The 27,579-nt window shown below is 41.8% G+C and overlaps 1 protein-coding gene across 2 annotated transcripts in view; it reads left to right on the top strand.

Moving 5' to 3' along the window:
- The window catches only part of Arhgef28 (Rho guanine nucleotide exchange factor 28), a 328,408-nt gene that overhangs the window by 280,643 nt on the left and 20,186 nt on the right, over window positions 1-27,579 (top strand). For both annotated transcript variants that reach the window (XM_036206820.1, XM_036206821.1), the window contains 6 exons: window positions 1,353-1,484; window positions 4,626-4,726; window positions 7,449-7,487; window positions 7,587-7,634; window positions 13,130-13,615; window positions 14,715-15,015. In XM_036206820.1, coding sequence (XP_036062713.1) covers window positions 1,353-1,484; window positions 4,626-4,726; window positions 7,449-7,487; window positions 7,587-7,634; window positions 13,130-13,615; window positions 14,715-15,015 — 1,107 coding nt within the window. The remainder of the gene's footprint in view (window positions 1-1,352; window positions 1,485-4,625; window positions 4,727-7,448; window positions 7,488-7,586; window positions 7,635-13,129; window positions 13,616-14,714; window positions 15,016-27,579) is intronic.

Below are 27,579 nucleotides of genomic sequence, written 5' to 3'. Positions count from 1 at the left end.
GCTCTTTTCCTCCCTTCTCTTCCTGAATCCCACCCATCTTCCCGGGGGCTGCTCAGTTTCCACCCTTTAGGAATGTCTTCCCCATCCTACTGGGGACTATTGCTCTCCTGCGCCTCCATGTGGCCAGAGCTGCAAGTATCTCCTTCCCCCTTCTCTTTCAAGTCTTCCTGGCTAGTCATCAAATAACCAGATCCCCAGGACAATAGATGCACGGTGAGTAGTTTTCTAACCCAAATGTGGCCAAAACGTGGTGAGGATGCTTGAGAAATTAATTACAAGGTGCTAGAAATAGTAATATTCCACATGCTAGCCGAGACTCCTTTATGCAAATAAACATGTCTCCTTTTTTGGCCTGGTAGTTCCCAAAAGGACTAGAGCACAGATGGGGATGTGTATTATTTAAAGCAAGTTTGAAGAAACACTCTTTTGAGGAACAGCTAGTATTTCTTAGTAACAGCATTAAAAATCCTAATACCTAATATTGCATACATATTAATTGAGTTACAGGAAGGTTTTCAGTATACTAATTTACTGAAAGCTGCATTTGAGATATTTTATACAATAGGTTTTTTAAAAATGTGTTAAATTCTCTATGCAAAGGGCTGCTGTTGTCAGTTGGTATAGACTGCAGTGTTCTATAATTTTTCTGGAAGGGGCAGCTCTAAGTAGTTTGGTCTTTGCAGGTCACACCCTTTTGGGGCTATATTTGTATGTGTTTATGTGCATGCATTTGTACAACCTTTTAGTACTATGAAAGCAGGCAGGGGACATGATGCACTTGGTACAGTTCTTGCTGAACATGTACCAAGCCCTGGGTTCAGTTATTGCATTATAGCTTATATAGCCGGTCATGATGGCACATTCCTGGAATCCCAGCACCTGAGAGGAAAGGCAGAAGGGCAAGAGCTCAAGATTACCCTCAGCTACATAGCTGTTTGGGACCAGCCTGGACTACATGAAGCCCTATTTCAGAAAAGAGAAAAGAAAAGAAAGAAAAAGAAAAGTAAGACAAAAATTTTAGTTCTTTAGGCTACATAACATCAGTTGCTGGCAAATAGGATTTACCAGCTTTTGGTCAATCACAGTATCTAACCATTGTGATGCAACAGATTGTCTCCTGCAGATTTCATGCTCAAGAGCCACGTGACAGAGTTACAATCAAATTAATTAATTAATTCACAAAATGATCTCATAATATTTTAAGTAAACCTACAGTTTTGCGCTAAGCTTTATTCATGGTAATCTGGGGCACATGCCACCCACCTGGCGCAGCTTGGACACACGTGGTAGACTGAACTATCTCTTTCTCTGTATTTATTGTTTACATTTAGTTTTGTTTTTCTCCTTCTTAGCTGAGAGTCTACAAGTTGCGGTGAAGGTTTCGAAGATGGGTGACGGAAGCCAGGCATCTGAAGAAGGCTCGGGAGGAGCTGTCCTGACTGATACGCTCAGCTCCCATGATGTCCCAGCATCACCAACTGCTTGTAAGTGACAGTGTGGTCCTTGGCCGTGAGCCTGAGCACAGTCCGGCACACACAGTGGCCACACAAAAGGAAAGCATTCACTGCTTAATTTCAAGGGAACTTCATGTGTTTTTTGTAATTAGTGGGGAAAAAAAATCCTTGAGAATAATCATGCTGGCCATTAATAGATATTATATGTGACTGTTAATGACACTCGTATTACAGAGACAGAGTCTTATGTTGGTGGGGTATTCCTTCTGTTCCCAGCTGAGCATTGCATTGTCCCCAGATCACACCCTGCCTCAGTTTTTATGACTTCTTGGATGGATTTTTGAAAGGATTTTCAACGCTTTTAAAGGATCTCTGCAATCCATTAAGAAGTTTTCAGGCATACTATTATGAGCAGCAGCTAAGCAATCATAGCTCAGGAGGCTAGAAAGAACCCCTCCCACCTCCTCCTGCAGACCCACATGTGAAGTGTGAGGTTTGGTGGTGTTATTAGAGACACAATGGCCAAACAGTGCTTTTTTTGGGTTTTGTGGTACCAGTGTTTTTAACCTATTGGCCTCAACGTGCTGGCAGGAACTACCATTGAGCCACAGCCCCAAGCCTCCCAGAGAGTCCTCTTCTATCGGAATATATTCTGTGTTGTGAGCAGCCTAGGCTGATCTCATAGTTGTGATCCTCCTGCCTCAGGAGTGTTGAGCTGACAGGTGGACATCACCATATCCAGTTGTTAATACATTTAAACTTAAGAGGTAAAGAACGAGATTAGCAATGTCTCGGGGCCCAACTATGCTGTTTTATATGTAGTTTTCAGCTCAATACTGAATTCCATATAGAATTCAAAGCAAGAACACAAAGAGCATATTTTTCCATCATGTAAAGATGGTAAAATCTTTACCCCAAAAGAAATTATATGCAGATAAAATGTCTGTAATAGTTATTTTTTTTTCTTCTGACAAGATCCCATGTGGCTCTCACATTTGCCTCAAATTTACTATTGTAGTTGAGAATGACCTCGAATTCCTGATTCTATTAAGTGCTAGGATTATAAGTGTGTGCGACCACCCCCTCTCTCTTTTAGAATTTCTTAACAAATCCTTTGGTTCAGTAGAAAGTCTAGAAGCAGTATAACCTTTTAAGCTATACATTTTTGTTGTTGTTTTATCACAAGCACCTAAAATTATTCCCCTCTCAGATTCTGCTGTACCCAATCCCGGCTTTCTATTTTCAGAATGTACACATATGTTTTTCATTTTGAACAGCTACATTCATCAGGGGAGTTGTACCGCTCTGGGTGATTTCCTTTAGAAGAGCCTCATTATGCCATTGAGGAAGTCCTCTCTAAAAATACTGAGGGCATGCGGCTCTCAGCCCCGCCCCAGGGACAGCTGGGAGGCTCCGCTTCGCCCCTGCAGCTGTTTGGAGCACTTGGCGGGTCCTCTCCTCTCCTCAGGCAGGGCAGTGAAGGGTCTCCCCATCAGAATCTACATCTCCCAAGGTTTGGGAGCCTTCTAAAGGGACACCCATTCGCTAGAACCAGTGCAGCCTGTCATCAGGATCAGGCAGAGGAGGCATGGGGTGAACCCTGTATGCCAGAGGCCATGTAGTTTTGGCCTAGATTGGAGCATGGTGCTCCGAGGAGTTTGATCTCTTTATACAGTTGGTAAGGGTGGAAAGTTACTCCTCATTGAAGTCATGGGACTGAGAGCATTTCTGCAGTGGGCTTGGGGGAGGCCCCTTGTGAAGCAAGCCCATATCAGTCAGAAGTTACAGGCCACGTGAAGTCCCGTTTTTACTCATCAATATACTTTACCAACGGGGGCGATTCTAATCTACTTTGTAGAATGGTGGGTCCAGCGGAGAGTCTGTTGCCCGCCCTGAAACTGAACCTGGGGGCATAGAAGAAGCTGAGTGTAGCTCCAGTGTTCTACCTCGACGGGGCTCCACATCGGCTTCCTCCAACCTTTAACCGTTAATGTGAATGTGAGGAAAGGGGGCGAGAAAGACTTGATTGGAAAAAATCACTATAAACTGTCCTTCCGTCACGGCATAAGCATTGGCCAGCCTGGACACAGTGACCGTGGGTTTCACTTGATTCATTTGAAATGGTTTCCACTCAAACAGAAAACTCCGGTTTAGAGGAGGCCTTTGGAATCCTGCACAACTGTTACTTTCCAAAGATAATACAAGTGATTTTGTTCATTTAAACCTTGTTAGAAATGAAGATGCATAATGACATCATATTTCAAAGAAAAAAAAAAAAGCTTTTACAAAAATGATCACAAAATGAATGTTTGGATCAGGGTCCTGATCAGACATTGGTTGCTCCTATGAAGTATGTGTGTGTGGCCTGGCTTTGAAGAGCCCAGTTTGAATCAGTAAAAGGTGAAGTTTTAACTGAGTTCACATCCTCCGTCTATAAATAATGAAGTCCTGACGACTGGGGTTTCATGGGTGAATGTAAATTTGTATTTTGTACTTAACATCTCTGGACCAGTTTCTGTGTTTTTTTTGAGGGGGTTAAATGTACAGTATTTACAGTGTTAATGCATAAGTGGGGAACGTGAGAAGAGCTTGAAACATGACGAGAAACTGAGGCAGGCTCTCGGTTTTAATGACTCTGAAGCCGTAAAGCATTAGCCACCTCCAGCCTTCTTAGAACAGTCTCCCTGTGGCCTCTGGACCTTCCTTCTGGACTTTGTCCGCCAGCTGCTGCTCTTGTACTGGCCGCGGGGGAGCCTTGTACGGACCTAGGTCTGCCAAGAGACCTTGCTTTTGTTCCGCCAGGCGTCTGTCTGAAATGTCTCCTTTCTGGGGAGGCTTTTCCCTCTGAAATGAAAGTGAGATGTAGACTCGGTAGCACAAACATCACACGGACACATCAGCCCAAGAGAGGAGCACAATTAAAAAAGATGAGTGACAGAGGATTGGTATTCCTTAGCCTGTAAGCTCCGTGAGGGCAGGGACTGCGGGCTTGCTGCGCCTGTCTCTAGCGCCCCCTGGAGGAGCACTCGGAATGTATTGCCTTGTGATGTTTCTTTATTTTTACTCCCCCCCCCCCCCCAAGTGTGCGTCAGTTGTGTGCAGAAGAACCCCATTGGCTGGCTGATGTTTGACGTTTTCCTTTTTGTTTCTGTCTCAATGGTGCACTTGCAGCACTAGTCACAGAAGGGACAGAAGGAAGAGGCTGTTGGGATGTGGATCCCGGGCTCCAGGGTGTGGTAACGGACTTGGCGGTCTCTGATGCAGGGGAGAAGGTATTGTTAATTGTTAACCAATTTGTTAGTAACCAGGACCCTTTGCTTTGTCTATATAGTAGCTGCAGCTGTCAGGCAGTGAGTGGATTGAAAATACTTTTTTTCTGAATTGTTTCTGATTCGTTTAAATATCTATATTGAAGCTTTCTAACCTATTCTTTCATTGTTCATGTTCTTTCTATATCATGTAGGTGTTTAAAAAAACTGAAAAGTTATTAAAAAAAACCAAAACCAAAACCAAAAGCTTGAAAACCCTCCTGTGTATGTGTGTCTGTGCTCTCTGACTTCCGGGCCTACTTTCTGCACTGCCAGCCTCTGCTTTTCCTCACTGCCTTTGGCAACTCTGGCTGAGAGGCGGCCCCGACATTGGGATGCTGCACCACAAGATGGCGCCATTGGAGCTGAACTAATTTCCACTTCGGGACGGTCTTGCTTCTGTCCTTTGTCAAGACCCTCCGCTCTTCACCCACATTCCACCTTCCTTTTGCAGACTCTGAATTCACATAGCCACATTTGGCTTGTGGCAAGGTGTTCCCAAATGCTGCTCTCGCTCTGACTCTTGATATATGTAGGCTGCAACTCTCTCTCTGTAGCAATGGCACGCACCCAGCTTCCTATTAGCTTCAAGTGTATGCTTTCATAAGCAGGGGAGGAAATAGCACTGTGATTCTGGGAGGTGGAGAATTGGTTTTTGTTTTGTCCAGCATTGATTTAACTCCCTTACCAAGTATTGATGTGACTCAATGTGAGACTGTGGCGCATGTATATTAGAGATGCAACATCGTACTGTTCATATTTTCCAGACAGGTGACATAGGCCAGAACCAAGTCTGGCTTACAGAATTTCACAGAAATTTCAGCTCAGATTTAGCATTCATTTGCAAAGTTCAGAGGCCCAGGTTAATGTACGGATGCAGAATTTTCCTCTGCTTATTCTGGTTGTAAGCTTTTAAACTTCCTTGTCTTACAATGCTTCTCCTTCTCCACGCTATCTTCACTTTGAAGCCTGCACTGTGTAGCTTTTAACTGCTCCTAGGATTTTAGAGAGGAAAAGAGAGCTTGTCAGTGGCAGATTAATTCTGCATAGAAAGTGGGCTGGCTCCTACCTGTGACTCAGTCACAGGAGGGTAAGAGAGATGGTGTGTCCAGGTTTCTCTTTCTCTTAACCTGTGGAGAAGCTGAACTTTTATAAGGCTGTTTGAAATAAACTGAGATATAGCAGTGAGTCACTTGGCTAAAACTCTAAGCAAGCATGTAATGGATGTTTTAGCATTAGTTTCCTTAATAAGATAAGGTTTAAAACAAATTTCTGAAAGAATTAAAAAAACCCAAGGGTAGAAATTGTCTAATGGTCAACTGTAGTTATGCAGAACAACCACCAGGTGGCAGAGGAACTCCATTAAAAAGATGATACCCACTTTCCTGTCTAATCCCAAATCCAGTGGTTCTAGCTGTGAGTGACCAACTTAATCCAGTTTAGCATAATCAAACTCATTTCTACCTGTTCACTTCTTTATAGAGGATAATATTATAAACATATGTCATTGTTACCACAAAAGCAGCGAATAGGCAAAGATGGGCCCAGAAGAACAGCAAGAACTTACCACCAAACTGGAACACTTAGTCCGGTGTCTTCCAGGCAGTGGGACAGACAGAGTCCTGCAGTACTGACATGTCATCTCCCTCTTCAGTCTTGTCCTTTCTCTGTTAGAGGGACTGCTTGGCATCAAAATCTTTAACTGGCAATATGGAGAAAAGGAGATTGGGCTAGCCCATCACTTGATTAAGCTCAGTGACTCACTCTGCAACAAAATGAAAGCCACTTGAGGACATCACCATGGCTGACTTTCTTTAGAGGTTAAAATGATGTGCTCACACAATCACAAGCATCCTACAGGAAACTGTAGGCTCTCAGAGAATAGGGAAACAGATGATTTCCCATTTCATAAACTGTGGCGTTTGTAGTACTGACTGCTCCTTACTTATTGAAGAGAAATGTGGGCAAATACCTTTATTTGTTGAGTGTCCCTTCCAAGCGAGGTACCATTCCTAGGTTTGCAGATATACTATTCAATGCACAAAGCCTTACTGTTCATCAGTTTACTCATGAGAGAAGATAGACAATAAATAAACAAATGCCTAATGCAATTAACTGGAAGCTCCCAGTATCTGCCTGTTCCCCAATGTTCAGTGGTGTGAAGGGGACAAAGCCTGAGGCATGGGCTCCGTCCCCAAAGAGAAGATGGCCAGTCTCCTGTGGCTTCATTTATAGTTTTTTGAGTTGGGTTGGTATTGAATTGAAGATCTGGAGGACCCTAAGTGTTTTCCTGTGGCTGTCTCTCTGTAACTTGGACATCATGATTCTCCAACATTGAGACTGGGAGCGTAAGGCCCTGTGATGTCCCATGGCTTCCAGAGAGCCATGTTGGAGCAGCCTCTCCCTGGGGATGAGTCAAGGGTTTGCTGAGTTTCTTCACTGTCGTCAGTGCTGTTTTAAGGGATGGTTGGGTAAAAGTTGTCACACATCTCTAACATCGAGTTTGAATGAGTAAGACCTGCAAGGTCAAGGGGCTGTTTAATTCTCCAGGCATTTCTTCCTAGAAGAGATAGGCACTGTAGCTGAGGTAAAGGCGTTTAGAGTGGGAAACTCATATATTAGGAAATCGTGATAGCTTTCAAAAGTTGAGTGGCTGTTCATTTTCTCATGTTTTTATGTATTTTAGGTGGAATATAGAAGTTTTCCAGGTTCCTCACAGTCAGAGGTAAGCTTCACATGCTTTAAACATATCCCATCCTTTCTCAATTTGTTGCTAAGGAAGGCTTTCAAGAATTTAACACATACAATCCTTTTCCCCCTCCAGATTATACAAGCCATACAGAATTTAACCCGTCTCCTCTATAGCCTTCAGGTAATGACTCTTCAGTAACCTTGACCTTGTGAATGTTTCTTTTAATGTACTCAGATGACCCAGACCTTAGAAATTAGAACATTGGAAAGGTCATAAGTGATCTTAGAAGAACGCCAACCCCTGAGGTGTAACTCCACCAGATGAGCTGAGTTCACCTGGTTTTGTAATCAGGAGGCAGCCCAGCACCGCCACATTTTACCCCCTTCGTCTCAGAAACCGTAAACCGGTTCCTGTCGCTCCAAAGAGAGCGATGAATCTGCTTGGGTCCGACACAATGAAATGCGTAGGTGAGTGCAGCATGCCTTCACATTTTCTGCTGAAAACTGAAATTCTCACCTGAACTCGTGTTATTTCCACATGTGGCCTTCAGCCTTTGTGACGAGCAGTGAAATAATTTGCACGCCCCTTCGAGCTTTGGTTTGCTCATCACTCAGTACTGATTGGGTGTCCTTTCTGCACTGGGCCCTGTGTGAAAGAATAAGCTCACAAAAGCAAAGGGGCCAACAAGCCTCCTGTTAATCACTTGTTACCTTTTAAGGAAGGCATAAAAATCACCCCTGTGTTGTGGGTGAGAAGACTGTAGGGTCCATCCCTCAGGGGTTGCTCACTAAAGTGCACCCAGAGTGCTTTGTGTTGTGATTAGAAAATTTTAATGCTATCAAGGCAATAGTTATAGTGTAGAAATTTTTGAGAATAAAAATCAAATCAAGTATCTTGTGGTTCTAAAGAGAGAATTGCTGTTGCTATGCTAATTAAAGAAACAAAGCTAATAAGCCATTAGTTACCATGTTGTGTGTGTCCCTGCAGAATTTAGAGAGTTTCATGTTACTCATCGGCAAGCCTCATCTTTCTGTGGCAGCAATTACTCTGCAGCATGATTGTTAATGTATGTATAGTATTTGGGTCTATAGAATTTATTCAGTTCCAATTATTTATACTTGTGTTATTAATAGCACAAAATGTCAACCTCCTTGTATTCTAATATCTTTAACCACATTTGAATGTCTCCTTAGGCTAAGTTACTCTAGATACCTCTTTGCAATTTTATTAAACTGCCAAAATTAATCAATCATATCTTTTTTTTCTTTCTCTTTTTCCTTTCTTCCTTCCTTCCTCAATTTAAAAATGGAGCAAGATATCAGATTACTTTATTTGTGCACACTTATTATTAAGACAAAACACATTCCCTCAATTTTTCATTAGTTTTTCATAGTTCATATTTTATACCATAGGACAGTTAAAGGAAAACTAGATCTAAATTTGGAGCAGGAAACATAAAGCCAGGCTGCAGAGATGGCTCAGAGTTTAAGAGCATCAGCTGCTCTTCCAGAGGTCCTGAGTTCAATTCCCAGCAACCACTTGATGGCTCACAGCCATCTGTAATGAGGTCTGGTGCCCTCTCCTGTTTGGTCATATATGCTGTATACATAATAAATAAATAAATCTTTAAAGAAAAAAACAAAAACAAAAACATAAAGCCCTGGCTGCATTCGATGTTTTCTTGCTTATATTTTGATGATAACAGACTTCTTTGTCTTGACCACTGTGGTTCTCATGCCCATTCTTGTCTCAGGACCAGTACCATTGTTTCAGTTATTAGAGCTTTGGATTACTCCTGAGTATGTGGCGACACTAGTTCCTCTTAGCACTTTTCTCAATAGTTTGCACATTTTACAAAGTTTCTTGATCACTTTGCCCAGTTTTCTACCATCTACCAAGACCATTGGATTAAAATTGTATTGTATTCATGAATTAAATGGAAGAAAACTTGTGCTTCTGCATTGATCAGATCCCTTGTGTAAGAACAGGGCTAGTTGCCTCTTATTTTAGGGTGTGTGCGAAGCTTTATAATTGTCTTCATACAGGTACTATACAAATTTAAAAACATATGTCCATGCTTCTCCAATTATGGTTGTTGATACAAATGGTACTGGTTTTTATTATCAGCCAACTCATTTAACTGTAGCTTTTGTTTTAATAAAATTTCCATGGATTCACTGGAATGTTTCAGGTAGAAAATTTGAAAAAAAAAATTAGAACTGTGACTGTTCTTCAGTAATTATATCAATTGCATTTTCTTGGCTTATTGCTTTCTTGCTTGTTGATAGATACAGGGCTATCTCAACGACGTTTTGACATGGTGTCATAGCAGACATAGCATTGTCGTCTAAGAATGTGCTGGGCTGCATTCATAGCTATCTGGAGACATGTGGCACACAGGGCACAGGTTGGCTCTGCCTCTGTCTGAAAATACATTAACCAAAAGTGGTAACAGTAAGCTGCTTGTCTTATTCATAGTATGTGGGGATGCCTTTACTGTCTTATGTACGGTAGGTATGATATAGATCATCTACGAGGTCCATTTATCAAGTGAAACAAATAGGCTTTCTTTTAGATGTCTGCTGGGCAGCTCTGGCCCGAGAATGTACATTAAATTCTCAAGGGCTGGAGACATTGGACATCCTGACTTGTGCTGCCTGAATAAACTATGTAGTCATTTTATTGTTGTTCTCTTCCTCTGAATACAGCCCTATGTGTATCTCTGGTTCAGAAGAGTTCAGCAGCCTATTGACCTCAGTTCTGCAATATGTGACCCCCTTGGTGGGGCAGCTGAACAACCTGAAACCATTGGAAAACACAGATATTTACATTATGATTCATAACAGTAACAAAATTACAGTTATGAAGTACCAACGAAAATAATTTTATGGTTGGAGGTCACCACAGCATGAGTAACTGTATTAAAGGGTCGCAGCATTAGGAAGGTCAAGAACCACTGTGTCAAGTTGAATCCAAATGGGAAGTATCAGTGCCGCCAGTAGATCCCCTTCATCTACCTGAAGCTCTTGAGCTGGTCTTAGGCTATGGGATGTGAAGCATTTCCATTTTGTGGCATGCTTCTCTCCTTAGTTGCTGAACTCTACCCCATTTCTGAAACATGAAAATGACCATTGGCCCCTATAGAAGAGTTGGAGAAGTACAGACAGGCTGGAAAAAAAATGATGCAGATGATTCTACCCCTTAAGTAAGCAGAATAAGAGTGAATTAAGAATTCCTAAACATGAATGTAACTTTAAAAGTGCAAATCAATATCCAGTCTTCAAGTATGTTTGTGAGAGGGAAGAGAATGGCCTATCCCAGTCTCACACAGGCATGATAAATTCTTTATGGTTGCACTGAGATATTCTGACTGTAGTCCTTACACAAGAGCTAATGCCTGTCAGTTTTGACATACAAAATATTGGAGTTTGTTTGCTTTATAGTACCAATCAATACCTTAGTGTCTATTGGTGTTTAGTGGTGGTAGCGTCTACAGTGTGCTTTCCGGCCAGCAGAGTGCCAGCGGTTTGTCAATGCTAATTGTCCCATATTTATAAACCACCCTGGTTAGTACCCAGTCTCCATGATGACCGTTCTCCTTATAAGAGCTCCTAAAGTCATTTCACAAGAGTGACCATGAATTTTTTCAATTAATTTTTGAATTTAAAAATGCAAATTTTATTTCAAAAGGCCCTAGTGAGGACATTTTTGAGTCTTATTCCAAAGTAAGTATGAATTTAAAATACCTAAGTTCATTAACTTTCAGAAGTAGAAGAAAGTGATGATCTCACAAAAAACAAACAAACAAACAAACAAAAAACAAAAGCCTGATGGTCAGAATTCCTTCTTCCCAGGGTGTGTGTTACCTGAGCAATTTAAAAAATGTCTTAGGAAGGAAAAATTTGAACTTGTCCTTAGGATGGTAATGATGTCTCATTCAGAGTCAAGCTATACACACATACCCAGTGTCTCTTTGCAATTGGTTCCTTCTCTACTTCTTTGCACTTTAAATGGGAACGTTTAAAATTAAAAGCTTCTGAGGGCATTCACAGTAGGTTTTCATTGTTGTTGTTGTTGTTATTGTTGTTTTGGTTCAGTAGCATCTTTCCAAGTCCTGGTAGTTATTTCCTGTGATGTTGCCAAGCTTTTCATAGGTAGATACTAGAATTCAAAACAACTTTTTTTTTTTTTTTTTTTTTTTTTTTTTTTTTTTTTTTTAATGTTTGGTCATGTCTGCTGGGATTTAGAGTATCTATTTCCCCTCACCATTCAGCCTCCTGTTAACAATCTAGTAACCAATGACTTTAAGCTTAGATTTTTTTTTGTATGACCTTCTTGATCTAATGGAGAAACCCAGCAGTAGAGAAACTAGCTCACCCACCTCCATAGCTCCTAAAACACGGCATTAACTGTGATTCTTGGGCATTATGTTATAAAAAGGCTATTTGCCAAAAGTCCCCAAATAGTTGACTTTTATTTTTATGTCTTCATGAAAGCAATATATAAAGCTCAAGTAATTTGTGGTTTGGGACTCAAATAAAGGATACTAGTGTGTTTATATAGATTCTTAAATTCCCACGAATGATTGACGAGGGACCTCAGAAGGAGAAGGAGAATAGAAGAGGAATTCAGTCTTGTGAATTTGCACACTACATTTTTACCCAAAGGACTGACTTAAATACAACCCAACAACCAACAGCCAGTCACTTCTCTAAAAGCAGGGATAAGAACAATCAACCCTCTGTAGCCGTGAGTTTTCCGTCCTTGGATTTCACCAACCTTGGACCGAAAAGATGGAAAAGTCAATTCCAGAAGATTCAGGAAAGCAGTGTGCTTTCAACCCTTTCCATGTGGATGAGGTGATATATATAGACAGCATATTAGATCTTACAAGCAATCCTGAGGCAGCTTAAAGAGTTTGGGTGGCAGGATATGTGTGGGCTATGTCTTATTACTAAGCCCTTTCAAGTAAGGGCTTGAGCATCAACAGGTTGGACATCCACTGGACTCCTCAAACCAAACTTTCTTAGATACCAAATGCCAGTGATAACGGACTGTATGTATTATTTCTTTCCTGTACAATCCCCAAGTCATACCATTAGGAAATGTAGACAAACCTATTTGAAAGCTAAAAGTGTCTTTGGATTTAACCTGGAAAGAGGCAGGATATGATAGGAAAATAATCCAGCAAGCACTCTGTGTTTTAGGTATATTTCCAACCAAGAGGTAAACAGTCCATGAGCTTTGCTAACTTTGTGTCTTATTGACAAAGTACCCCAGAGAACAAGCTAGAAGAGGCAGAGTTGACATTGACTCCTTGTTTCACTTCCGTATGTGGTTGTTTGGCCCTGCTGCTCTGGGAAGGCAGGACTTCATGGTGGGCATAGCAGGTAGAGCAGAATTACTCACCTCATGAGATCAGGATACAAGAAAAGGAAGGTATCCCCTTCCAGGACACACACACACACACACACACACACACACACACACACACACACACCCAACTCCTACAAAGCCATCCATTAGACCTGTCTCCTAAAGGTTCTGCCTTTTCTCCCTAGTTCCACAGCTGACCACCAAGCCTTTAACCTTTGGGAGTCCTTTACCATCCCATGTGTAATTCAAGCCTATACTTACTCGTTTGGCCTCTTCTGCTTCCCCCTACCCCACCCCAGGCTGCCTTGACCATCCAGGACAGCCACATTGAGATCCACAAGCTGGTCCTACAGCAGCGGGAGAGCTTGGGCCCCAGCCACTCGTTCCGAGGTGGCCCCTTGCAGGACCAGGAGAAATCCCGCTACCTGGACAAGCAGCGCGAGGAGTTGGCTAACATCCACCAACTGCAGCACCAGTTCCAGCAGGAGCAGCGGCGTTGGCACCGCACGTGCCACCAGCAGCAGCGTGAGCAGGAAGCCCAAGAGAGCTGGTTGCAAGCGCGGGAAAGGGAGTGCCAGTCACAGGAGGAGCTGTTGCTGCGCCACCGCAGTGAGCTGGACCACCAACTCCAGGAGTACCAGCAGAGCCTCGAGCGGCTGCGGGAGGGCCAGCGGATGGTGGAGATGGAGAGACAGAGGATGCGTGTCCAGCAGGGTCTGCTGGGCCACTGCAAGCACAGTCGTCAGAGGAGCCTCCCCACTGTCTTCTCTCCAGGGAGCAAGGAGGTATGCCTAAGCCCTGCATAGGCTGGACTTACCCAAATATCTGTGTTCCTGGTTCTTGCAGAAGAGCTCATAAGAGTGTGTCTCAGTTTAGAGATGAAAACAAAACAAAACAACAAAACAAAACCCAATAGTGTTTAGAATCATTTCACGGGTATCTTGACTTAAAAGATGGAAATTCTAAGGTCCTAGGTCTTTATTGGGGCCAATGTGCTCTGAGACACCCTTGCCTAAGAAAGGACCACAGAATGGAGGTGCCCCAATAAGATAAGGGTGGCTTTGACTTGGAGGCGCATCCACTGTGAACATGCTGCCTTCTAGGTATTTGGAGGACCCTCTTTAAATGAGCTGTTGTGATAGATTAAAAGTATTTGATCATAGTGTATAGCACGCACCTTTTAATAGATCATTTAGTTCTTCATGTGTAAGCATTGAATTGAACAAATTCTGATGTAGAAAGCTTATTTGCTCTTTGTGAATTAGATATACTGAATTCAAAATCTATTTCACCATAAAGTTGTCATGAGCTACACTGATTAAGGACTGAATGGATAAAACCTTTGGAAGATTCCTGTTCTCTTTGCATCCTCTTTAACCTTGCTTGACAATTCCATTTGTCTGGGCAGATTTTCTAGTACTCTGCATTGCATCTGTGTTTTTATTGATAGTGCATAGGGTTGTAAAAGTTAATAGGCTTATAAGAAAGAACTATGTTGCATCTGATTTCCCCTTCAAGTTTGCTAAATTACATTTATTGCAAATTCCTTGTGCATTGAAGGATATGTTTCCAAGCTTTTTTATATCGCAAAAGTGGAAACACTGCTTGCTTTGATTAAAATAAAATGGAGACTCTCCAACAGTCCAGAACTCTGCCTCTTTCTAAAGTAAGAAAAACTGTGCATGGTGACTTGGAGGGCCTCTTTCTAGCTCATTTGAAAGGGCTGGGAGGAGAGCAAATGGCAGATTTCTTCCTCATCTCATTCTTATTAAAACCATGATTGCTGGAACAAGAGTTTTCAGGCATGTAGACTAAATAAATACTTTGTGAACTTGTTTAAATTGCTAAAGAAATTATTGTATCTTTCTGTGTTTCTTTATACAGGTAATGGAACTTAATCGAGCTGAGAGTTTGTGTCATGAAAATTCATTTTTCATCAACGAAGCTTTAGTACACATGTCACTTAACACTTCCAATAATAAACCAAATCCATCAGGTGTCCTGTGGGACACTTACCCCCCAGGAGTATCTCCTTTTGATTTGGTAAGGACTAGTGACAGTCAAACCAAACTGAAGATAGATGTTTCTCAGCCTTCAAATGTCAGCCATGAACTCTGGACAGCTACGGGAGCCGGCCATCCAATACCTGCTCTCCAAGAAAACAACAAGGATTCTTGTAAAAATGGTAATTAATTCTTTATACATCCTCTGTACGATGTCAACGAGAAATTGATTCTGTGAGTGATTGGTTCCTCAGTAGAGTAAACCAAAGTGAGCTTAGGATGGGAATGAAGATGGCCATGAGTTGGAGTTTTCCTTGGAAAGTCTGGGGACTCCCTCCACTCTTAAGTATCTAAGTAGATTGTGCCATGTGGTAGGGCTTAGAGTATGCCATAGACATGACCAAGAGGGCTCTTAGGCCCATGGGCTAAATGGTGTCTACTTAAAATTGGTACAACTTGATATTAATTCTCCACTGTAGACCCTGCCACATCTTGATGTGTGTCTCAGTTGACGCTCAGAAATAAAAGGTACAGACAGGATTTGTGGTGGGACTTTATTGGCTATCAGGGCAATTTCCTGTAACATTAGTGAAATCTCCTGTTGTACTATTAAACACTCAGAATGAAACTGTTAACATCATTTGTCATTGTAAAAAAAAGGTGTTGTCTTCCCATAAGTACCTCAGAAGGACACAATTTGCTAACCCCATTAAAGTATTTGCCAAATATAAAGGAAGGGCAGCTAGAGTTTCCAACTCCATGTGAATCCAAATGATTGAAATCCCTGTCCATTTTGAATCGTTTTCTGTGGGATGGTAGGTAGGGAATTAGAAGAACTTGAAACCTCCCTACTGAAAAACAGATGGTATGCAATCGCGTAAACAAATGGCTGGCCACATGGATATGAAATAAATCACCGACAGGGCAAGGTTTCAGAAACATAAAACAATCAGGAGTTATAGCGATCTTTAGAACGGACACAGAATTGTTTCCGGACTTAACCTATATTCTTGGTGTGTCAGTTGGGAGGATCATTTTTCAGCAACAGAAAGTTTTAAAGGCATTAGGTTCCTCCCAATTAGGAAGCAATCACCCTGATGCTGCCTGTGAGTTGATTCATGACCAATCGAGGGAACTTTGAATCTTGGTCCTGGCTGATTCTTGACACTACCTACTCACCACTGTGACGTTCTCTGTGAGAGAATGAAATAGTTTGTCCAAACATTGCTCTAAATTAAAATTTTTTGAAAGTACCACGGAATACTTTGGATTAAACAGTAAAAGGTCAAACAAAACTTAGAGTTCGCACCTTACCCTGAAGGTCAGTCCTGTGGAGTCCAGGTTATGGAATGCTGTTGCTGGGCACAGGCCGCCTGGCTGAGTTGGCTTGACCACTTGCTGGACACAGCGTTTTATGTGCTCCTGTCTGTGTGGTTTTGTGCTGGCTTTGGTATCAGTCAAAAACCCCATTTGAGTCAAACCACATTCAGCTTTTGTTGAGAAGTATTACTCTTATGTGCCATTAATCTGCCATCATTCTCTCTCACTTTGGCCTTAACATCTTAAGCTTTGAAACATTTGGCAGTATGTTTACATGAGACAGAAAATATGTACTAAGGAAATAAAGTAGACACCAAGACATTCTATCTGCATATAAAGTGTTAGCTAGAGTCAAGAGAAATACTGAGAAATTTGACTTTTTGCTTAAGAAATCAATCACATGTCCAGTATAGACCAGGGACACTTGAGGAGGACGGTCAATTTCAGTCTGAATCTCTCAGAAACTTCCTGGGGTATAGAAAGTAGGGGTCAGAACATGTTTGTTGGCTGCTGGAGTTTTGCACAAGAGCCCTGATGTTTACTTTAGCATGAGAAGTAATTTCTGAAAGAGAAGAAAATCAAAGAATAGAAAGTGATGGGACAGTGGAATGAAAATATTTCTTTTTTTTTTTTTTTTGAGGGGTGGTCAGGGCCAGATAAAATTACTCAAACCATTCCAAGCTTTCATAGCTCTGTGGCTTGAATATTGCACATTAGCCCCTGATGGCACTTTAGCTAGGCTTCACGCTTGCTCTTGTAGAGGGCAGGAGTGGAGGGGAACGGGCTGGCCAAAACAAGCCACAGTGTACTGGGTGGTGCGGATGACGTGTAAGCCGCAGGGTACTCTGCTTCTGAGTCTTTGAGTGAGCACTGCAAAGGAGCCCTGTAGAGCACAGTACTCTAGCGGTGTTTGCCTATGATGTCCTAAGCTGATATTTTTGTCAAATATGCCTTTAACGGTCGGGTGGTGGTGGCATCGGCACATGTCTTTAATCCCAGTACTCGCTGGGTAGAGGCAGGTGGATCTCCGTGACTTTGAGACCAGCCTGGTCTACAGGGTGAGTTCCAGAACAGCCAGGACTACACAGAGAAACCCTGTCTAGAAAAACAAAACAAAACAAAAAAACAAAAACAAAAATATGCCTTTAACCGTGGTTGACGAAAGTTGTACTGTTTTTATAGCGGCCATTATTTCCAGAGGCACTTAAGAATGGTCTGTTCTCTTGTCTGATCCAGTGCTGTGTTGGGTCCAGCTCAGATGAGAAAAATAAGGATTTATGAAACAGGAGGACTGTTAGAAAAAAATGTATGTGAACAGAATCCATGAATGTGTTTAGAAGTCACCTGGATGGGAATTTCTGTTGTTTTCTTTTCTTTTCTTTTTTCTTTTTCAATCAACCTCACCAAGACACTCTAGGTTCACCTTAGTTTTTGAATCATTCTCCACCACTAACCCCAGCAGTAACTATGTGACCTGTCAGCTTGCAGGCCCTATAGAGAGCTTCTCCATGGAGAAAACCATTTAGCACTCCCAGCCACCAACACGGTTCTGTGGTGACCTCCATAATGGAGGGGAAACTCAGCAAGGCCAAACAACCTGTCCAAGGTCACACTCTGGCAAAGGAAACCAGGAATCGAATATGACCGGACTGGCTCTGTGGCTCATGTTCTGCAGAGAGCCATGGTGCGCTGTACATTTAACAGAGCTTGGAGGAGATGTGGAATACATCTTTATGTAATGCCTGGCAGGACACTCACAATTTAAGGGCCAGGTTTTTGTTTTTGTTTATCCACCCCAACCCCCTTTTTATTATTACCATTTGGAAACTATTTCTGAAGGTTTTGGATTTCTGTGGCCAAGTCTTTCTTGGGACCCAAACATCTTCAGATATCATAAACAGCCTGTAGCCTCAGTTCCTTCCCAGGAGACACATATTTCTCAAGGATATTTGGTTTTCTAATATCTCATAATAACTCTATTTTGTGTCCAAATATTTAAGGTACCACCACAAAGTAGTTTGCTTTCTAGTTATAGAAGCTGTTTCATGAACAAAATTCTTGGATATTTGAATATTAAATCCAAATTGGCATTTGATTTTATGTATAGTGGACGAGATGGCTGGTTTAAGGCCTTTTTATTCTTGCCCTCTTCTGAGGGGATTCCAGTCAAGACCGCAAACAGTCTGAATTTCTTTAAACAGTAAAGTCTCTGTGGGACAATTGCTGCGTAATTGGCCCTGTGAAATGCTCAACTGCATTACTCTTAAAGTCCCCCCCCCCAAAAAAAAAAGTCATTTTATTTTATTACTGTGATTTCTTCCCTCTCAGCTTTTAGAATTCTAGAACTATATATTGAATGTGTCTAGTTAGTGTCTATTATTTGCTTTTTCATCAATCAGTGAGGAAAACATATTATGGTATGGAAGTCTGAGATCTGCTTTTTCTTTCCTTTTATGTATGTTTTTAAAAAATACCTCAGTCCTCTACTTTCAGATTACCTAAAATGTTCTCTTTGATGACATTAAAGAGGTATTATTTTGTTATATGTAAAATTAAATGTAGCTTGGGTCAATTAAAATTATTATTATCGTGCAAATGTGTGTGTGTGTGTGTGTGTGTGTGTGTGTGTGTGTATGTGTACACGTGTGTATGTGCACGTGCATGCACAGGTTTGTGGATGTTATGCACATGTGTGAAGGTCAGGGAACATCTTTTAGGAGTCACTTCTCTCCTTCACCTTGTTGAGGCAGGGGCTTTCTTCTTGTTACCGCCATGCTGGGTACTGCAGGCTAGCTGGTCCATGAATTTCTGGACAGTTTCCCCGCTTCCTCCCATCCTGCTTTTATGAGTGCTGGATTTCACATTTCATATTCAAACCACCACAACCAGTTTTTGTTTTGTTTTTTTGGGATAGGGTTTCTCTATGTAACAGTCCTGGCTCTCATGGAACTCGCTTTGTAGCCCAGGCTGGCCTCGAACTCGTGGAGATCTGCCCGCCTCTGCCTCCTGAGTGCTGGGATTAAAGGCGTGCGCCACTACGGTGTTTTTTTGTTTTTTTGTTTTTTTTTAACATGGGTTTCGAGGATCAAACTCAAGTCATCAAGCCTGTATGGCGAGCCTTTTTATTCACTGAGACACCTCACTGGCCCATATTTTTTATGATAATTTTATAGATAGTGAACAAAAGAGTAACTTTTGTTATTTATAAGAGGTTTAAAGCCCAGGCTAACTTCAAACTCCTTATGTAGCCAAAGATGACCTTGAACTTCCCATCGTCCTGCCTCTACCTCCCAAGTGCTGGGTTTAGAGGCTGTGCCACCATGTGTTTAGTTTATGGTGTGGAGGATTGAGCACAGGACCTCATTCATGTTAGGCAAGCATTCTCCTGGCTGAGCTGTAAGAGTAACTTCATTGTTTGGGTTCCAAAGGAATTTTTCTTTCATTACATATTAGAACTTGATGCCCAGCAAAACATTTTCAAACTTAGGGGTACTATATTCAGAATATCTAATCTCAGGCATGTGGTGTTATTTCTTTTTCTTTTCATTTGAACAAATATAGATAGGTGTGTCAAGCTTTTCAATGACAGACTTGTTAAGCATAACTGTTTAGAAATGAAAAACTTTGCTATAGTTCTCAGTAACAGTCTTCAAACAGTTGAGAATATGGTAATTGCCAATGTTTAAAAACTATTCTAGAATTCAGAAATTGGCACCTTATGTGTGTAGTCTGAATGGAAAGAGGCTGTGCCAGAGATCTTCAGGCTATTTCCCATAAAACTGAAATTAGCCTTAGGCTCCATCAACTCCAGTTGACAAAGGGGCATTTGAAGTGTGGTTGTTTAAGTTTTCAAGGGCTGCCAAGCCAAGTACCTCAGACTTGGTGGCTTCAACAGCAGAAACTCACTCCCTCAGAGTTCTGGAAACTGGAGTCCAGGATCAGGGTGCCGGAGAGCTTGGCTTCTGTGGCCATCTCTCTCCCTCATTGGCTGTCTTCTCCATGTGTACTGACAGGATGGCCCCTCTATGCTTGTCCAAGCTCTAACCAACTCTCCTTACAAAGACATTGGTTATATAGTATCAGGGCCTAAACGAATGACCACTTTTAACACACCTCTTTAATGGCCATATCTCCAAATACATCAAGGTACCAGGGGTTATGCATAAACTTTTAGAGAACGTAATTAAGCCCTTAACAGGGAATAAAATGATGATTTTACTCCCTACAATGGTTTTAGATGTCATGGAAGCTTTGCTTTTGATTTTAACCTATTGAAGTTGAACTATAATTTACCTACATTGTTGTTGTTGGTTTTTGTTTTTTTTTTTTAACTTGGTGAGGGCAGTGGATTGAACTTTGTTAAGAAAATGACATTAGATTATGATAAATTGGTCTATCATCTATCTATCTTTATAGACATAGGTCTTTGTGTTATCAAGCCAGTATCAATACATAGGGCATAGGGCAGCAAATCTTGACTCTGTAGGCTTATTTCCTGAGTCTATAAATTCATTTCCTACTCAGCCTAAATTAGAAATTTAAGCTATGCTTGCCAACCTACACCTTCATTAAATGGCTTTCTGAATTGGAGCTTTCTCTGTGATTGGTGGATATTAGCTGTCTGCGGTTTGCATTGTTTAAATGAAACAACAATGAAGGAGTTAAAGCATTCATTATGCCATCAAATTATTGTCCAGATAGATCTACAGGAGTTTGAAGAAGTCAAAATTCAGAAGCCCAGTAAGCAGTTCTGGAACCTGTCACTGTAGGCAATGCTGAGGAAGCCACTCTATTGCTTGTTTTTAGTAACCCACTTCATAACAGAAACATGAAGAACGGATCTCAAAGGCTCTGTTTTATAGATGATTGACTTTAGCCTTTTGCAGATTTTGTACCAGGAAAAGGAAACATGACATTTGCTGGTAGAGCTTGGTGAGATGCAAGCGCTTATGCCAACTTCCTGATTGCATATTCTCTGGGGGCAGGTTTGCTACCGGAGCCAACTGGGCCTGGGCCATCCAGCCTTAACACATGGAGCCCAATTCACAGCAGGAGAGCACAACCAGTAGGTGGGTGGATTGGAGGCAGGAAGCCAGCCTGGTGCCTGCTGTTTGGGCCTCTCTCATCCCCCAGGTTTCAGCTTGGGTTGGCCAAGCTGCTCAGGGGAGAGTCCAGTAAGTGCAGAGGTGAGGCTCACTCTTGGGTCAGTCAGCCTTAGCTTTAAAATGGAAAGCAAACACAGGCGTGTGTATACATGTGTGGCCTCTGGGTCACATTCTGACATTTCTAGAATGGTCAAACTGATTATTAGTTGGGTTTGGAAGGAAAGTTGTCCATAACCATTTATGTATTAAATATCCCTGAAAGATAAAGTGCACTTCCATTGATCACAATGACTTGTAGGGCAGTGATCCAGCCCCAAATAAGGAAGCATTACACTCCGCAGGTAATAGATTCTGGGCACTGTTTCCTCTCTCACCCCAACCACCAAGGTTCTGTTGTTAGATTGGGTTAACATGTGGTAGGTTCAACTGAGAATTATTTTAACTTTGCCTAAGAAAAATATGGCCACCTGGTTAGGAGGTAGCAAGACTTTCTTAAAGAGTCATGCAGTAAATACTCAAACCATGCCATTAGTTTGAACCATTGGATCTTCATTGCAAATAACCAAACCTGCCTTTGTAACTTGAGTGTAGTCATAGATTGTATGTAAAGAATGCGGTTAGCTGTGTTCCAGTATAAAGCCACTGATTAGACAGGTAGTTTCAGGGCTGGAGAGATGGCTCAGTGGTTGAGAGCATATATTGTTCCTGGATAGGACCACAGTTCAGTTCCTAGCACTGTGCCTGGCAGTTCACAACCTCCTGTAACTCCAGCTCCAAGGCATCTGTATCCTCCTCTGGACTTTGTGGGTACTAGCATTCATGTTTGTACATACCTCCATGAACCACCCCCAACAGGGAGGTACACTTTACCTACTCCAGAGATTGAATTCCAAACTCCCCCTACCCTTTGCTTGAGTTGAAGGATGAGGAAGATTAAACCCCATTAGCTTTAGAATGTTTATCTAAAGTAATTCACCTTTGGGTCAACCAATTCACCTGGATGAATTAACAATGTAATATTATATGGCACTTTGTGCTATTCAAATTACATTTGAATTCATGATCTCATTTGCTGTCTTGTGAGATCATGTTCATTCTCTGTTTCTCAAATAAGGCAGCTTTCTCTTTCATTTTCGGTGAAAAGATGAATTCATATATCTATAAATAGTTTATATGTTAGAGTCCAAGGTTTATGGGTTAAAACTTGGAGAGATTCTCCACTCCTAAACTGCCATTTCCATAATCCTGTATGGTGTTGACTGGACCATGACCTAACTGTGAACCTACTAGAAGTAAGATATTTGGATGGGTTGTGTTGCCAGAAGGACAGTTATCATAACTGGCATTTCCACATGGTTGGTACCCTTGTGTCAGAGTTTCTTGCTGCCTGTGATCAATACAGATTTCTCCACCAAGAAATGTGATTTGAATCAGGATTGAAAAGAAATTACTAGCCTGTATCTCTAACAGTTTCTTTGGATGTTTTTGGGGTGGTCAGCCCGACCCAATGTGTCATTGCCCCCCTGACCTGGAGCTTGTAGTTGGAAGACTTGAGTTCAAACCGTGACTCTAGTGCCTGCTGTTAGAGTTCGGATCCTTCTGCTGAATGATCTCAGAGTCTTACTTCCTCCATCTATACAAAAGCTTAGGAAGTGCTCAGAGGACTTAGCGTGTCTGGAGATCTACAGCACCTTAGCACTGCTGCTACATTCTGGAAATGATCTGCTGAGATTTGAGATGCAGAGGTAGCCTGCTAATAACATGAATCTGTCTCCCAACAGGCATTGGAAGACCAACAGCTTCAAATATGATGAAGGAAATATTAAAAATTGGTTTAAAAAAACCCTCAAGTTGTAACCATGTTAAAGAGACAACCTCCATGTCAGTCTCATAAGAAGTACTTTAAAAATATTTTTACTGATGATTTCAGAATTTCATATAATGAATTTTAGTCATTTTTGCCCTCAACTCCTCACCCACACCCAACTTCATGTCCTGAGTAGTGTATCATCAGAATTGTCTCTCTGGGAAGCCCCAAAACACAACAGTTTATTCCTTTTTGTTTGTCTTGAGTAGAACAAATGCCATTAACCAACCACATTTCTAGACCCAAGTGTGAGCAGGGAAATGTAGGACACCCTGACAATTAGAATGAACATTCAATTTTCAACAGAAGGCCACTCTACCTATAGATTACCCAAGCCTCAGTGGGTGCATCCCATAAATACATGCCCAGAACAAACTTCCTGAATGGGAAAGAAAATGCCAGATGCAGGATTGGAAGGAGATAGATATAAACCACATCTCACCTTTAGTTTCAAGATTCTGACAGTTGTCTCCTGGAGACTGACTCACTTGAGACAGCTGATCCCTGTTAGTCCCGGGAAAACGGACAAAAATCAAACTCCACATTCTCCAGGAAGCAGCTCCTGTTCCCACTTATAATTTGAATTGATTGCATGCGCAATGATTTTTGTAATAGCTGCATCATGTGGGGGGAACCCCTTGTCTCTCCTTCGACAGTTTTTCCTTCACAGGTACCACACCCGGTATCTAGTGTGTAATGGGCGTCTGATAAATAGTTAGGAAATGAATTGAGGCCCAAACTCACCACTCCTCCTCCTCATCCTCTTCCTTCTTCTTCCTTCTCCTCCTCGCCCTCCCCCATCATCTTTCCTCCTTCCCCTTTCAAATAAGGCAACTACTTTAAATTATATGTTCCTGAATTTATGGTTTCACTTTTTTTTTTTTAAATAACTGACCACACTACTGTGTATCAGTTTAGTGTGAGAATTTCCACACAGTACTAGAGAACATATCCTTATATTAGTGATTTTTTTTTCATTTAGGACATTGTACATTTAACTGCCACATGGCCTTGTGTAGCAAATGGAAATAAGTTAAAATGTGTTTTCCATAAACTACTTGAAGTTGGCTGAGTCTCATGGACTTCACCCATTGCTGTCATTTGGTAAGGAGACACATAAACAACTATCCATGTAATTATTCCATCAGAGACAGTTTGTCAGCTTATCTGGTCACTGGGGCCTCTTTTTTTTACATAAAATATTTTGAACACCAATATATTAAGCATGGGTGGCTAACTGAGCATCAGTGAAACACTTTCTTAAGCTCTTTTTCTTCGGCTAAATCCTGTTTAACAGTCCAGTGTCTCTCCCCGGGCAAAACAATTAGGGTTTGTTTCACTAAGTACACTCCCAGAGTGTGAACTAACTTCCCTGGCATGACCTTCCACTTGTCAGCCTTAAAATACTGCCTGAAATATCCCACGTTTATTATAGCCATCTGCAACAAGTATGCTGTCATCTTTAGAAGGATACCCCCTTGCTTTGCCAGACTGAAACACATTTCACGTTCTTACCCTGCCACTTTTTAGACACAGCTGGCTAAGGAGGGGAGAAATGATTCTGATCAGTCCCTGGACCAGACAATAAATAAGCCTGGGGAGATGGATGTTAATTTGCCATAATAAATCACTAAGGAGTCTCCTGGATAATGGGTCAGCTATCCATTCTTTTTTGTTTATAATGTTATTAATTCAATTTAATTTGATACGTTAATGTTTGGTTGGAAGATTTACCTAGAGAAAATTGTAGGTGCCCAACGTTTCACAGTAGGTAAGATAGAAGAGTGAGCCTTTCTTTGCACAATTACACAGTAAGACTGTTCAAATTCTAAGTATTCTTTTTTTTTGCCATTTTTTTTGCGTGTGTACATGTGTATTCATGTGGTGTGCAAGCCTGTGTGTATACGGTGCACACGCATGTATGCACGCACACATGAAGAGGCCGGAGGTTGAAGTCAGATGTCTTCTGTTGCTCTCCACCGTATTTGTAAATGTGTCTTAATGAGACTGAGGCTCACTATTTTAGCTCGACTGACTTGCCAGTAAGTTCTGGGCATTCTCCTGTCTCCCCTTAAGACCCACAGCACTGGGACCACAGTATGTACCACTATACCTCGCTTTATATGGGTCTTGGGGACTTAAATTCAGGTCCTCATGCTTAAATGACTAGCACCTTACCTACTGATCCATCTCCTTAGCTCCCCCACCCCCCGAATAGAAATACCTTTTCTTCCATAGCTCTCTACCTACAGTTCCTTCCTAAAACATAGCAAGCTGGTAGCGTGTGTTGAGTATAGACCCCAGGGGGTCATGTGATGGTGTCCCCGATGCTCTGCTTCCCTGGTGGCAGTGGCTCATTTTCTTTCCCTTAACGTGGTGCTCTAAGGCTTTTGGAAGAAACACTTGTAAGCAAAGCCCTGGCAGAGTTTTAATTTTCTCTAATGACTTGCTTCCTCTCAGTGATCTTGGCACCCTGTGCAGTGATTTGCCATCAATTAATCACACGGAATGGTGTAATGCTGTAGTGAGGGCATTGCCCTCTATGAGTCTCATAAATCTACCAGAAACAAACAACAGGAATTGCGTGCTTAAGGCTCTTCATGCAAAACCCCAAATGAGGAGGTGCTTTTATGCTGTTTGCTAATATGTCCTAGGAAGCCTGGGTGCTTTCCGGTGGATTCTGAGTTTTGAAGTTCCAGCGTCTCTGAGATGATTGGACTAACATCTTGCTATGGGAATCCACCTCTTGTGCACTGGTGTTCATGTAGCGTGGAGGAAATCTTCACTCTTCTGGATAACTGGAAGGAGAGCATGCCTTTGTGGTTTCCCCTGAATTCAGGGCCATCTTGCTCCACTGCAAGAGACTGTATTTTAGAGTTTCTGATAGGAATGACTCAGAAGGGATGTTGCTTCCACCCTAGAATCCATGACATTTGCAGATGGCAGGATATGGGGTAGTGTGATGCTAGAAGTCATGGAGCTTTCACAATACGTCGCCTTGCCAGGCGCTTCTGGGATCTGTGTTCGGAATCTTAAGCCTGTCTCCTTGTCACTTCAGATGTATGCTTATAGTTAGCTGCTTAGCTCTGATGGATTTCTCCTCCTAATTTTAGCACAGTAAATATGAATCTATTTAATATTAAAATTCCATGAGCCTAAACCCTGAGGCATACATACACCGTGTCTTTATAAAGGTTCTTATGGTGCTGTCTCGAGAATATTCTTGCAACAAGAATATATGCATGCCTGGCATCTATTCCATCTGATTAGAATTGAACCCCCTTTGTAGAAGCTAAAGGTTTTCAAAGCTGGTTCACTTCCAATGAGTGGATTGAAGGTTTGGCTTGGAATGGATTTATTCCTACCAAAAAAGTTGTGATAGCTTGTCCAGGTTGGCAGGATCATTACAAATGGAGCCCATCCTCTATGTTTAGTATCTTGATGCTTCTGTTCAACTGGAATCCTAAAATACACACAGTTTTCCTTTTACATATGCAAAACACCTGTCATCAACTTGTAGACCAGAGGGGAGGGGAAAAAGTATGGTGATCATTTTATCCAAAATGTGATGGTCTGTTAGTAAGCATGTAGTAACAGTGTCACATTTTGCATTGGCTCCAGTGTGAGAAAGTGGACTTGCCTACTGATGTCCCCTGAGGTCTGTGGCCTGGAACCATGGCCACCATGAGAATGCGATCATCCTACAATGGGTTGTTGAGCCATTTTTGTAGGGCACTCCACTTGCTACCTACACAATTATGTTTGTGTATTTGGTTTTAAAGATTTATTTTATTATTTACTTGTGTGTATAGATAAGTGTGGGGGTTCATTTTATATCAACCTGACACATTCTAGAGTTCCTGAGAAGAGGGACTCAGAAATGAGATAATGCTTTCAAAAGACTGGTCTGTGAGCAAGCATGGAGTGTACTTTCTTAATTACTGATTGAAGTGGGAGGGCCCAGCCTGTGGTGGGTGGGGCCATCACTGGGCTAGTGGTCCTGGGTGCTATGAGAAAGCAGGTTAAGCAAGACATGAGGAACAAGGCATTCAGTAGCACTCCTCCATGGTCTCTGTGTCAGCTCCTGTGCATGGTTTCTGTCCTGATTTCTTTTGATGATGGACAGTGATGTGGAAGTATAAGCAAAATAAACCCTTTCCTCCCTAAGTTGCTTATGGTCATGGTGTTTCATCACAGCAGTAGTAACCCTAAGACTGTGTGTGTGTGTGTGTGTGTGTGTGTGTGTGTGTGTGTGTGTGTGTGTTTGTTTATGAGTGTAGTGCCCACAGAGCCACCTAGTGTGGCTGCTAGGAACTAAACTCCAGAGCAGCGAACAATGTTAATTGTTGACCCATCTCTACAGCCTGTTCTTAAACATATCTGATGCTCAGTCTGAGGTAAACTCAGATTTAATTTCGGTGAGTTCCTCTATTCTGAGCTAGCTTTGCTTTGAG

This window comes from Onychomys torridus, chromosome 15, assembly GCF_903995425.1.
Source record: "Onychomys torridus chromosome 15, mOncTor1.1, whole genome shotgun sequence".
Taxonomy (NCBI): Eukaryota; Metazoa; Chordata; class Mammalia; order Rodentia; family Cricetidae; genus Onychomys; species Onychomys torridus.
The sequence above is the reverse complement of the archived record's forward strand: the minus strand, read 5'-3'. Positions and strand labels throughout refer to the sequence as shown.